The 14720-nt window shown below is 39.0% G+C and overlaps 1 protein-coding gene across 3 annotated transcripts in view; it reads left to right on the plus strand.

The window, feature by feature from the left end:
- The first annotated feature begins 2530 nt into the window (after positions 1-2530).
- The window catches only part of capn15 (calpain 15), a 30275-nt gene continuing 18085 nt past the window's right edge, over positions 2531-14720 (plus strand). The window contains exons 1-3 of one of the 3 annotated variants that reach the window (XM_079602022.1): positions 2538-2792; positions 5904-6657; positions 11397-12861. In XM_079602022.1, coding sequence (XP_079458148.1) covers positions 6473-6657; positions 11397-12861 — 1650 coding nt within the window. In that variant the 5' untranslated portion in view covers positions 2538-2792; positions 5904-6472. Of the gene's footprint in view, positions 2793-4245; positions 6658-11396; positions 12862-14720 lie in introns of those variants that run through there. The other 2 variants (XM_079602023.1, XM_079602024.1) reach the window with 2 other exon arrangements.

Below are 14720 nucleotides of genomic sequence, written 5' to 3' on the forward strand. Positions count from 1 at the left end.
TCATAAATACATTTTAATATTACAATTATTGTTTTTATTTCATGATAAAAAGAAGATAAGTGTGTTAAATTTACTTTTATTTGTGTATTAATATTACATGTTCATTATTTTCTGCGTTGGTATACTATGTTTAATATATTCTGTAGATACAAGAATGTATGTGTTATTATATCAACAATAGGTGGCCTGGATAATAACATAATAAGTTTAATAGACTTTAATTAATTAAATAGAAAATGTCCCAGTCCATTAAGCCCCGCCCACAATGTACATTCTCATGTTAACTTCCGTTCCATCCGGTTATTCTATTTCTATTCTATGGGTTTTAAAAATGTAAAGCACGTGTGTGTCTCATTCATGTTGGCTTTCTCACTCGTTGCTCCCGAGAGTAAAATTAGTTTTATTTATTTATTTTAAAAATTTGTCCTGTCTTGCTCATTTTAATTTGAGTTTCGGTTGGTAACGAGAGAACACGGTCGTCCAAAATAGGGAGTGCATTTAATTATTATCATTTGATGACAGGTTCTTTTGATACATGGCCAGTATGGCTAATTATTCAATTATGTGCACTTTTGACTAGATTAATTCTTGGAAAAATAAGGTATTTGTCCTGGAATAAAGACCTAATAAGGAAATAAATGAGTAAATAAATAACATTTTACTTACATATTTCATCAGAAATTGTATTTCTTAATATATATATATTTAAATATTAATTAAAATTATCTAAAATTTGGCATGATGTAATGGCAGCAGTAGTAGGAACAGTGATTATTTGTTATAAAAATACAAAATGCACACATTATAATTGATAAAATGATTATTTTTTTTCTGAATTAATAAGTGTGTGGGGACAAACCCACAATAGAGAGCCAAGAAAAAGATATTTGGGGGACAAACCCAAAGTAGAGAAATCCTGGGATATGTAATATTCCCTGGCACATGTGATATTCCATACAAGCTCAAATGCACCGGGTGACATGGAATTACCAGGATTAAATCAGTTCACACGCTGCTATAAGAACACACTGAACAGAATGAATACATGAGAAACTGAAACTGTTTCAAAAAAACTGGGAATGAAGTTTGTAGGATTTTCTTTTTTTCCCCAGGCCGCCGAGATCTGGATTAGTACAAAGTCCTGCTAACTGAGCGATCACTGCACCAAATTGATCTGAATTATGTCATTACTCAATGCCTCTATTATGCATTCTCTCTCGTTGAGATAAAGTATAGAATTATAATATAATGATTTAGGCCAAAGACATTTAAATGTAAACATTAAAAATGTTCTGCCTCTCTTTAAACTATATATTTAAATTCATTATGTTTTTTTTATTCTTTCCACATGCAAATAAACCATAACTTATATTTATTATATACATAACTCAATGTTATAGCTCCAAGAACAGCTTGAAACCACAGAAAAATTATTTTCTTAGAACTTCCACTGTAAACCACTAGATGGGGCACTTGGAACGTCTGATACATTATTAGGCTATGATCCAACAGTACTGTCGTTATTCCGCTAGATGTCGCTATTCACCATCGTTTTGATGGTGACGATTAATAAAGTACATGTAGATATTTCAGCACTATTGTTTTAATAGTGCTGAAATATCTACATGTACTTTATTAATCATCATCGGTAATTATACAGAGCTGTCCTGAAGAGTTTCACAATAAATGTTTCCTCAGAATGGGCAGTAATTACGCTGTCACATCACATGTATGATGAGAACAAACAAAGTATTAACATTTTATATATATATCTATTTATATATGTATAGCTATTTCTTCTTATCTTTTTGTAATTTACCACAGGCTCAGTTTCGCTTTTGGCAAATTTTTTTTAAGAAAAACCGGTTTAATTTAACGTTAACCGCATCCGGAAGTTCCTCTCTCATAGAAATCGAATGAATGGCTGTAGAAAAATGGTCACGCTGAGGCCCAGAAGCTGTCTCTAAATATTCAAGTGCTTTATATATATTATCATGTTTGTTAACATTACATTGATTCAACGACAATTAAAATATCTTCCTGTCGTTTTTGTGTGTAACATATTGTCCAGACGCTGATGAAGTAGAAGGCGTTGTCACGTGATAACTGTTACTTTTCTTTGCGCTTATCAGGACGGACCAATCACAGTTGATTGTATTTGGCTGGATGGGGAAATTAAAATAATACTTTTATAGATTGCAGATATTTTTTATATTATTATTTTTATTTGTAGATTTAAAAATACACTGTTTTATCAAACAAATATTTTTAATAAATAAAAAACAAAAACGGATTTCATGTTTCTGGGCCGCCGAGCGCCCCCTGTAGGAATAACCCTGTGCGTTTCCTAGGAGACAGTTACTGGCCGACAGCATTTGCGGTCCAATAAGAATTGTACCTCTTTCTCCAATACACACAAGGCATTTTGGGAAACGAGTTTCAGAAATCCGTATTCTGAACGGGAGTTGCGCAATCTGCGCAGCGCAGCGCCGTGGTCGAGTGCGGGTTTACGTCGATTGCGCAGTGATCTGTTTCTTCTTGTGATTATTACCATAGAGCATGAGGAACCCTGCGAGATTAATGCAGTAGATCAAACCAGCCAGATCACATCACACATCAACCTATCCACAAACGAGCATGGATCGGCGGAAAAAGCAGCTCGTGGAGACCGAAAGCGCGTATTTATGAAGGTTTTTGGGAATAAATTGCTCATTCCGGACCAAAGTTAAACGGGCAAATCAAGGAAGACAAGATCAGATCGGTCCATCCAAAGGTCTGCCTGTGCTTCACGAGTAAGATCACTTTTCTAAACACAGATTAAATAGATCATAACACCACAACAAACATCACGTGTCAAGCTGTAGGTTATATTTAATGTAAATGTGTGTGTTTTGAGGGATTCTGTCTCTTTAATTGCTCGAGCGACAGTCAAATCGAATGTTACACTGTATCGTTTCTGTTCAACTTCCTTGGCGAAGTGATACAATGTAACATTGTGTCATTGAAAGAACTGTTGGTTCTAAAGTCGAACGCCGGTTTTGTAATGGTTTACGATGTGGTTTGACACAGTTTAAGTGCTGGTTTAGTGGTGGTTTAAATGCTGGTTTATGGATGCATCTGAAGTAGGAAGTGAATTCTGAGATGTGGAAATTTTCCTTCAGCAGCTGAAATTTGGTGTTTTAATCTGTGTGTGTGTGTGTGAGAGAGAGAGAGATGGAGAGAAAGATGAGTTTGTTATATGAATCACTTCATGATAATGCTCATCTTGACTAATATAAACTGTCTCCAATTCATCAAATCCTCATTCAGACTGAATGTCTTTCACTCTGTCATTCTCAGTTCTGTTTTCTGCGTATTAGTAAAATAATTGAAGTGCAGTTTCGTTTGATCCAATGGTTTCTGTTTGTCTGTATTCAGCAATCTGTCTGTCTCTTATGGATCAGTTGGCTCTGAATACATAAAGTGTGTAACAGGTGTTACTGGTGTGTGTGTGTGTGTGTGTGTGTGTGTGTGTGTGTGTGTGTGTGTGTGTGTGTGTGTGTGTCTGTTAGAAGTTTATGGTATGAGCATATTGAGATGTTAAGTAAAGGTGTGTGCGTTTCTATGCAGTGACTCATTTTCTCAAGAATCTGCAGTTGTCAGTGTTACATGGTTAAGTATGTGTGCATGTTTTGTGATTGTTAACACGCGCTATAAAGGAATATGTTGTGGTTTCAATAAGTGGATTAATCGTCTCTCTCACCCTTCAAGAATCTGTAGCCGGTTTGTGTGTGTGTGTGTGTGTGTGTGTCTGCGTATACAGGATCTTGTCAGACTGGTTTTGTGAGCTGAGGTATTGTAAAAGTGGAAGAACATCATTTACGTGGAACTGCATTGAACACTGGACCAACAAACCTTCTGAACATGCATTCATTGGCCTACTGCTCTTTAGCCTTATGATATATTGCTATGATTAATGCATTTCTCGTTGAATGCATACATTCTTATGACAGCCCCTGTTTCACATTTTTTGGGGACTTTTTTATTTACTTTTTTTTAAAAGTTTGCATTAAGAATATTTAGTAATGCATCTAAATAGCCAGTAACAGGAACTTTAAGATTCTGTCCTCTAAACATTTTCTGCGTTCTGTACATTTGCAAGTCAGCATTTATCTTTTCTTTTAATAATGCACTGATCTGGAATTGTTATGGCAATTTCTTCAGTATCTCTCAAAATATGGAAAAAATAAGCATCCGTTTAATGCTTAATCACATTAACAAAAGATACACGAGTGACCTCCACATACAAATCTGTTCATCACAGCACATAAACCTTTTGTAACGGCTTGCAGTCACTCTTTCATGTTTTCTATTCACTTTAAGACATTTTGGCTGTCATAATTCAGAAATGGTTCTTTTTTTATTCATATTTTAGTTTAGATATTTTGAGGTGAAATATGACCCATAAATGTTCTTGACAGGCTTTGTGAGATTCACCCACTTATAATCTAGATTATTTGTGTACATTGATACGACGAGAGATTCTGACTCCTTTAGGAGAGCCTGAGCATTGAATCTGCGCATGCGCGCTGCTGACTCGCCGTAATCCTTCCTCGCGCATCTGCGCGTGCTGGAGAGAAACGGGCTGAATTAAGAACGGAATCAAATAAATAACCGCAGCATATGCATGCACATCAAACTGCGCTTTAGACACACGCATGCTGTCATCATGAGTCCCGTGAGGAGACGCGTGAAAGCACCGCTGCAGTTTGGCTGCTGGCTGTGTGTGTTTATGCGGCGCGCGGCATCAGCATCATCATCATCATCCGCTCGAGCCGAATCATGAGTGACCGAACGGGCTCACGGAACCGCACACCCAGACGAGCGCAGTTTAGCCGCAGGGATTTGTCTGTATCATCCATCCGGATGCTGGACCGCCGTTAAGACCCACATCGGACCGGCGGAACCGGAGCGCTCCTGTCCTCACCGGGCCCGAGACCACTGCACCTCACCCGAGCCTCTCTGCGCCGTTAAATATTCATAGTCATGATCTGAGTGTCAAACTTGATACTCGAGTGCCTGAGAGACAGATGAGAACCCTCACAGCAACGCTGTCACGTTAGAAACATCTGCATGAGCTTTAGATGAGACGAGCAGCTGGATCTAGGAGGACATTCACTGCAGCACCTGCAGTCTGACCCGTGAGGGCCTCCGCTGGGTCAGAAACCCGAAGACACACACATGCATGCATGCATACACACTGAGGCTTGCACACACACATATGCTTGCTTGCTTGCATGCATGCGCGGTCGGATACATGTTATGTTGTTGTTTTATATCTGGCTGATTATATTTTCTATGCCGTAATCATACACTTACTATAGAGATGCACGATATATAGGTGCCTAAGTTGGTATTGGCAGATTTTACATTTTTATTGATGTGTTTAAAAATTATGAGTATCATATCGGTCAGAATTAGATACAAAAAGTTACATCTATAGCTTAATGTTTATAAAGTTATCCATAAACAGAGTTTCAGTGCCTGATTGTAAATATAAAATGCATAGTTATTTTGTAAGCATGCTAAACATATAGACTCATATAGAGTCATTATATCAGTCATATTGGCCATACAATAATATTGGTTATCTGTATCAGCCAGAGTACCTTTTTAAAAATATTTTTATTTAAACATTTGGCAAAAAACATTTGTTTTACTAGTTAAAACCTCTTCAAATATCTTTATAAGTCTGTTTTTAATAGGTTGTACTATACAGCGTGGGTGTTGTTTTTAAAATTGGCCCTCGCGTGTTTCGCAGATTAAATGCATACGCAGGAAACGCATAGAGGCTCACAGACTCATATGCTTGTTCTCTGGACGCTGATGTTTGTTTGCGATGAAAGGAATATTTGCTTCTGCAGGCTGGATGAAATGTGACGCATCGTAATCCCAGTGACAGCTGCGGAAAGATGAGCCACAGACAGAGAGAGAGAGAGAACATGATTAGAGGGACTGCGCCGTGACTCAACCAGTCGCATAGAAAAACAAGACGGGACGCGGCGCTCTAATGGAGACTGGAAACTTTCTAGTTCCTCTTTTAAACCTTTAAACGGTGTGTTTTTGTCTCTAGTGCTCCAGTAATGTATTGTACTGCCATCCCTGAAGTGTCGTCCTTCCTCTCAGGCGAGGTTACGGCAGGTTAAGCGCTTCGAGAGACCGGGCCCGTCGAGCTGAAGGGCCCCGTGGCCCTCGCAGACCTTTGGGAAGCGGCACCCGTGGATCCTGTGAAGACTTTTAGCCGGCGGACCGGCATGCATGTGTGAGCGGCGCTGTCAATCACAGGCCCTTCCTGGTGTAGATCTCTGGCACACTATAGAGGAGATGTCTGATCCAGAACCTTTGACCTTTGTCGCTTGTGTGTATTTATGTGAATGAAAGACAAACAGAGGGACGCAGTGTGTGTGTTTCGAAGTTGCTCGCTGTCGTGGCAATGGGGAGTTCTGCGTCGTCTCTGACCACGGACAGAGAGTCAGATCACGGGTTCGGTACGGCTCCGTTCCCCTCGGCCGCTCCGATGGGCTGGCTCAGGACCAGCCACAGCAGTCCGGTGTGGGGAACCACTTTCATCACACGCCAACAGCAGCAACAGCCGCCTATCCCACACAGAGAACGCAGGTAACGCATGCATGCGCAGACCTCACCTCATCAGGGGATTTAAGGGCAACGGCACTTTTACTTTGCTGATACACACTCCACAAAAATTACAAAAAATACGATTCATGTATTTGAATTGCATAGCAATTTCCATTATTGCACAGATTTAACATAGAGAATTTTGAAAAAGCTGATTCTTCTAAGCAATTTGAATGCATTTTGAAAATATGATTAATTAAATCAAATCAAATCTCTCTAGTTAGTTAACTATGCCATGGTTTTTTGAATGCAGAAAGCTGACCTGTTTTATTGACAAATATGCATCAATAATGCATCTCTTTTTTTTGTGTGTGCATTTTTCTGGTATTTTTGCAAACATTTTATACGTGGACGCTATTCTAATGAACATGTTTGCCCACTTTACACCATCCATTCATTTTCTGATTAATATTCCCGCCCTGTGTTTCATCTGGAAATGCGTAAAATGAGTTTCAAGTGCTATTTCCAGTTACATTAGGATTGAGGTGGTCCTGCATTCTGGGTAGTTGGTGCATTTTGAACTCATTCAAAGGTTTGTTTGTTTGTTTGTTTTGTTTTAAGGAAATTAATACTTTTCTTCAGCAAGGATGCGTTAAATTGATCAAAAGTGACAGTAAAGACATTTATAATGTCATCATCAAAAATTCTATAAAAAAAGTATGATGATTTCCACAAAAATATGAAGCAGCACAACTGTTTCTTCAGCAGCAAATCATCATATTAGAATGATTTCTGAAGGATCATGTGACACTGAAGACTGGAGTATGCAGCTTTGATCACAGGAATAGATTGCATTTTAATCTTACAACACCAAACATTTGAACAGTATTGTATGTAGTGCGGTAGGATTATGTCTAATGTGTGTCAATAATACAGTGTATGGCTGAAACATCTTGGACAGGTTCTGAATGTGTGTGTGTTTGATAAGCAGATGGTCTGGACTTAGCAGATGGCACTGAAGACATCTTTTTACTCGAGGATTTTCCCTTTACCACTGTTTGCCAGGGGCATCCCGTGAACCCATGAGGTCTCGTGTGTGTGTGTGTGTGTGTGTGTGTGTGTGTGTGCGCGCGCTGATAACACACATATTTGACAATCTTCTCCGTTACACGGACGTTAATCATGTTTGCATCATATGTTGGGTCAGGCGTGCTGGAGCTGAATCATTGGCATACGTCTTGCTCTTTAAGAGGTGCTAATATACATTTAAAGAAAGTATTCACTCAAAAATTATAATTCTGTCATCATGTATTCACCCTCGTGTTGTTCCAAACCTGTGAGAAGATGTTTAGTAGATTGTTCTGCTCTTTTGCATACAGTTTATAATCAAATAAAGTTCCTCAAGGCACATTTTGCAAGGTTTGTCATCATCAAAACATCATTGGTTCTTCTCGCATGTCTTATTAACATCTTAAGTCACCATACATAAACAATTAAGTTTTATTATGGATTAAAATAACTTAAATTTAGGTATATTCCTCATACAAAGCTATTGGATGGTTTCAGGAGACTTCATATATCATGTTATTTTAATTTATGGTGCTTTTATGTCATTTCTGAAGCTTGACACTGTCCAACATTGTGTTTCTGCTTAAAACTATTTTATGTTTTACAAACAGAAGAAAGTCATGGGAGTGAGTAAATGATGACAGAACGTTTGTGTAAACAATGCCGGTACATTGAGATCAGCCAATTGTAAGTCATTTACATAAAAAAGCAATCAACAGCCTATTTAACGGCTCAGAGAGAGAGTGGAAAATAGTCATAAAGTGATGGAAAAAAAGAAACCATGGCTATCATTATAAGTGAACCTAAGGGGGAAAAAATGAAAAATATTTCCCCGGGTTCAAGAAAGCAGCGGTTCAGCTGTCAGGCTTGGAGAGATGTCGTTTCTTCACTGCAGCATCTGCTGTACGCGGCTGTTCATTTCCAGAAGTTCTAGCAGCGAAACAAACGTCTGTCACCGACCTTTTTAACAACTGACACCACACAGACCGACTCAAACAAGAGCCTTTCAGGAGTAACAAGCTCTCAGCTGGAGTCGCACGGTGCACCACGAGGCGCACATGAATTATTCTTACTGCTAAAACAATTCCGTCATATTATTTTTATAAGGATTGAGCAGTGCAAGAACTCGACTTGTCCTTGTGTTATTTTTCTAAAGGATTTCTTGTGTTAACAGAATCCAGGAAGCTTCACGAGCACTTTATGTAATGCGTTTCCACCAGCGCCAAATTGTGAGCCGCTTCTGTGTGTTCAAACGCATATTTGCTCTGTACATATTTACTTTTTAATATCATATTTTAATATTTACTGTGTTTTTTTTTACTTCATGTGTCTTAGAGATGGGGCCATGATGGCCAACTAGTCCAGCTGGATTAGTCAGGTTGACTGGTTTATTTAAGTTTTTCTCACTTTTGTTGTACTCATTTTTACCATGTTGAAATACATTTATTATTATTATTATTATTTAATGACAAAAATATTACTATATTATTATGTATTATATATTGTCCATAATCCTTATATATTACTATACTACACTCAATTATTTTTTTAAAGTTATATATATATATATATATATATATATATATATATATATATATATATATATTAATTTAAGTCATTTCAAATATTTTATAGAATTGTTCAGAATTATAGGTGTCACTTTTCCATCTACTTTTCATCATTAAGTTTGTTTGAGGTGAAGTTGTGTATAACAAATACAACACAGACATGACCTTTGACACTTTGAGACATAAATGCTGTAGAGTCCTAGTGTGACATCATGTACTCCTTGAATCCAGCTGAACGCTTCTAGGGTGTGTGTGTGTGTGTGTGTGTGTGTGTGTGTGTGTGTGAGAGAGAGTGATTATCAGGATGTTTCCTGAGTGTTTTAGCAGTGGTAGAAAAGTGAGTTGCTGCTCTCAGAGGCTTTTTTCTGAGGATTTATTCCCATAGCAACAAGCTCCTATCACCTCAACCAATCACAATTCAGAATGAACTCTCTCTGTGTCTCTCTCTAACTCAGATACACACACAGTTGTTTAATATGTCAGTATGCTTTAGTATGTTGCTTTAAAAATGTTAAAAATTCCTGGATCATCGGTTTGTCGGGAAATATGTTTTCACGAATATCAGGTTGGGGCAAGATGTCACATTAAATTTAACTTATTAATTACTATTTTATTTATTGGCAATAGTTTGATATTTCAGTGTTATCTTTCATATTTTTTGTTAACTGTTTTACTTTGTGCATTTTGCTGAAAATCCACTGTGACAACATGCCCCACCATTGTGTGTTCCATGAACTGTGTGTGTTTTCCTGGTCAGTAATGGTGCAAATACAATCACTATTTTGTAGCTGAGGCATCAGGGTTTGTCTCTATATAGAAATTGACTTTTAAAAATAGACCTACGCTGAGAAATAAACGAGTAAAAGTCTGACAGCCTCTATATAGGACACATCAAGCCTGAGTGCACATGTCCATATTAATTCATAAAAATGGATTGTTGTATGAATTATGATGGCTCTTTCACCTCGTATGTCCTTTCCTCGTTTGCGCAATGAAAGGTGTTTCCTCGCCTCGGATTTCATCTGTCCCAGATTTCCTCATGTGACTCAAATGTGACTGGTTTTAATGGATTCTAGTCAGCATTGTTTCTACATGATGTTCATGAGCCCGAAGCCGAAAACATTATGCAGTTGGAATGCTATTATATATCAAAATGAACTATTTCCGCCAATAATTCCCTTCTTTCCAGTTGTGTTAATAGGTCACAGAACACACCCATGCTCTGGTTTTTGTGTACAGAGTGCAAGTGTGTCCTGCACACATATCCTCGGATACTTACACAAGCTTTGATTCTTTGCATTATTTATTAGCGTGATCCTCCTCGAGCTGACAGTTAGTATCAGTACTGAGTCATATAATACACACACACACACACATACGCTCGCTGTGAGGATTGGGACGAGGGCCAGTTCTGTTTGACCAGTGCTAATGACTGTGACTCGCAGTACAAATGTCTTACTGTGTGTGTGTGACGGCTTTTGGAGACTCGGGGCCAAATGTCTCGGCATGCTCACAGGGAACCAACACTTTACAAAACAGAGTTGTGTTTAAAACGTGTTTATGGTTTGCCTGTTCTTAATATATTTGAGATATTTTCTCCTTTTGATTATTCTTATTCATCTTTGATTGATTATTTAGTAGTATTATTTATGCATTATCCTCTCTGCTCCCTAGATATCAACTGTAAAAACTAATCCACATAATTTGACTATCATTCTAACTATAAAACTAATTATTAATATATGAATATTATTATTATACCAATAATAATGTAATGATAAATGATTTATATATTCAAAAATATGAATTATTAAATATAAATTATATTCTGTAAAAAATTATATACTGAATAAAAAAGATGTATTTAAACAATAATATACTTATACTGTATATAAAAACTAAAAATCGTACAATATAAATTAAATTTACAATGCTGTTATATTTATCTAATTTTAAGTATGTTTAATTGTTTATTTGCCTATTTATAAAATCTATTTTATACCATACAGGTATCTTCTCTACATATTCCTTTTTCTTTGCCCGCTTTTTTGTATTGTGTGTGTATTTTGCGCTCGGATTTAAAATTTTCATATCCAGTGTTAATTTCATTATTAATAGTTTTTTTTCTCTCTCTTTCTCTTTTAGTAACTCTCATTCTCCTGGTTCGATGGCAGCAGTTGTGAGGAATTCTGATTGGTCATGCGGACGCTGCACATTTCTTAACTCCAGTGGTTCCTTGCGTTGCTCCATTTGCGAAGCTCCCCGGCAGAAGCCGGACTTGAACCACATTCTGCGCCTCAGCAGTGCTGAGGAACCTCGCTGGTCCTGCCCACGCTGCACCCTGACCAATCACCATGGAATAGGCTCATGTTCTGTGTGCGGAGCCGCTCCAGTTACAGCCAACGGACCGATTCCACCCAAACAGCCCCCGCCCACTCCCGTAGACCCCGCCTCCAGCCCTGAAGCCAAAGGGCAGGTAGCCAATGGGGAGTCCCGGTGTGCAGAGTCCAACGGGGAGGTGTCTATGTGTGGGGTGGTGTCATTGGAGTGGGCGTGTCCTCGATGTACTTTAGTGAACACTCCGGTGGCGTTGTCATGCTCAGCATGTGGTGGTCCAAGAAAACTCTCCTTACCGAAAATCCCTCCCGAAGCACTAGTGGTCCCGGAAGTGCTTACACCTGTGGCGGGGTTTCCCACACAAACGACAGTAGCATCCGCGCCACTTCTCATTGATCTGACCGTAGATTCTCCACCCCAAGTACCTTCTGAAACCCCGTCTCCACCCCCCATCCCGTTTCTGCCCCCTTCCCTGTCCTCGCTTCAGAATAATCCCGTGCCTCGAAGCCGGAGGGAAGTCCCGCCCCCTGGGCGGCCCCCAAACCCCGCCCCCTCACCAACATCACCCTCAACCTGCCCGCCTACCAAATCCAAGCCCCTCCCACCATCAGACAATTACTCAAACAAGCGCCTAAGTGTGCTGGAGGAGGAGGAGCCTAACAACCCCGCCCCTCCAGTCACGTCTCCGCCCTCTTGGAAGTGCCCCGGATGCTCCGCCCCAACGGCTCCTCCTTCGTCATCCGCCGGCCGGTGCGACGCATGTCGAGGGTCGCGGCCGGGTTCAGGTGGTGATGTCATCGATGTGCTGGGCGAATCGGTGCGCTTCACGCCGGCGTCGCCGTCCAGCCCGGACTTCAGCTCTTGGGCGTGTTCCAAATGTACGTTACGCAATCCGACGGGAACGGGCCACTGCACGGCCTGCGGATCGTCCAAACTGCACGGTTTCTCCGAGCCGTCCAACTGCTCGTCGTGTTCTCGGAAACAACCGCACTCCCACTCGCGTGCCTTCACTCCCGCCTCATCTTCCTCGGTCTCGTCCCCATCGGCGCAGGACAAGAGTGTGTGTCAGTGGACGTGTCCTGCGTGCACACTGCTGAACGAAGGGAGGATGAAGCATTGCGCCGCGTGTCACACGCCGCAGCAGTACCTGAACCTGCGGAAAACAGGGAAACCGCTCAAACGCAGGGAGAGCATGCATGTGGAGGCCCGGCGGCGCACGGATGAGGGAGAGGCCAAGGAATTGTGGGAAAATATCGTCAGCTTCTGTAGAGAGGTAAGACGCTGTCAGTTTGATTTAAAAACAATTAAATGTGATTAGTGTAGTATTTCTACATAAGTACATATGGTGGCTTCTAGAGATTCTTTTTTGCCGTATATGATAGGGCTGTAAACGATTAATCGTGATTAATCGAATCCAAAATAAAAGTTTGTGTTTACATAATATATGTGTGTGTATTGTGTATAATTATTTTGTATATATAAATACACACATGCATGTATATATTTGAAAAATATTTGCATTTATATACTGCATATATGATTTTTATTATATATAAATAGAACTATTTTATATATAAATAACAAATTTTTCTTAAATATATACATGCGTGTGTGTGTATTTATATATACAAAATAATTATACACAATATACACACATATATTATGTAAACACAAACTTTTATTTTGGATTCGATTAATCTCGATTAATTGTTTAAAGGCCCTAATATATGATGATAATTTTAAATATCTAACAGCGATACTCTATATTTTACGCACATGAAAACTTATTTACTCGGTTTTGGTCGATCATGGCCACGTTGTACTATTTTGTTCCCTCGTTTTTATTTAGTTAGATTGTGGACATTATATAACTGAGACAAGGGTGCAAATTAGTACAATCATTTTCCACTTTTTTTTTTCTTTTCTTTTTTCACGATCGTTTGAGTAGAAAGTTCAAAAGAACAGTGTTTATTTAAAATAGAAATCTTTTGAAACATTATAATGTCTTTATTGTTACTTTTGATCAATTTAATGCATACTTTCTGATTCAGTGAATATATATCCAAATATACACATTAGATCTACCTAATTAATTCTTAATGAAATATCGGTTTAAATGTCAGTGATTGATTGGTGCACCTCTAGATATTTGTAGTGTTCACACACAGTATACTGTAATATATCTCTCTCCATTACTCCCAGCTAAATACTAATGTTCCATCATTTAAACATCCGTTCTCTTGACATTTCATTGGTATCAAACCGCAGCTCCGTCTTTGAAACGAAGCCAGTATCAAAAACACAGTGCATTATGAAACCAGCGGCGCCCTCATATCTGCTGAATATTTGATATATTTCTGACCTTCTTAGAGGAGAAAGTGGCCAGACGTTGTGTTTGAGGAGATTTTGAAGTTCTGTTCAGGCAGAAAGGACATCGTCAAGAGTGTCTGAAATGTAAATACTCAAGAACTTCTTGTTCTTGATCCCAGTCCAGATTCAATAAATGTTTCGGAAAAGAACACAGAAGCAGTTAAAACTGCTCTAAGCTTTGTCTTCCTTAACTCTGGGACTATAAACACCGGCTCGGCCTTCACTTGCCTGAAGAGGAACTTGTCAAAGCTCTTGCTTTTTCCTTTCAGTTTTGTTTCCAGTTGAAAAATTCTTGATATCACTGATTTGTGTCTTGGCCATGGGAGTCGGAACCATTGTATATGGGTGGGACAAGACCCACCCACTTTTTAAGACCAATGATATTGGACCCACACACTTTTACATTCAGTGCATATGTCTGTTCGCTTTTCAGAGCGCCGTCAGGAATGCCCTTATGAATTAAACTTTTCCGCTGAAATCGCTACATTATATTTCTCAACGAGCCGAACTGATGAAAATAACCGCCCGTTGTATACCCTTCCAGTCAAATATTGCATTGCAAACATCAATAACAGCTTTAAGTTGTCAATGCTGGCAAATGACCATGGTATCAGCGGGATAATACATGGATAGCTGTGCATTTAATCCACGCCGTGGAGGCCGACGTGAAGCCGAGTTTAGTTTACTTGTTTAATTAAAAGGCACCAGAATACATTAAAGGTCCCGTTTTTCCTGTGTTTTTGAAGCTTTGATTGTGCAAAA

This window comes from Phoxinus phoxinus (assembly GCF_949152265.1).
Source record: "Phoxinus phoxinus genome assembly, chromosome: 24".
Lineage (NCBI taxonomy): Eukaryota > Metazoa > Chordata > Actinopteri > Cypriniformes > Leuciscidae > Phoxinus > Phoxinus phoxinus.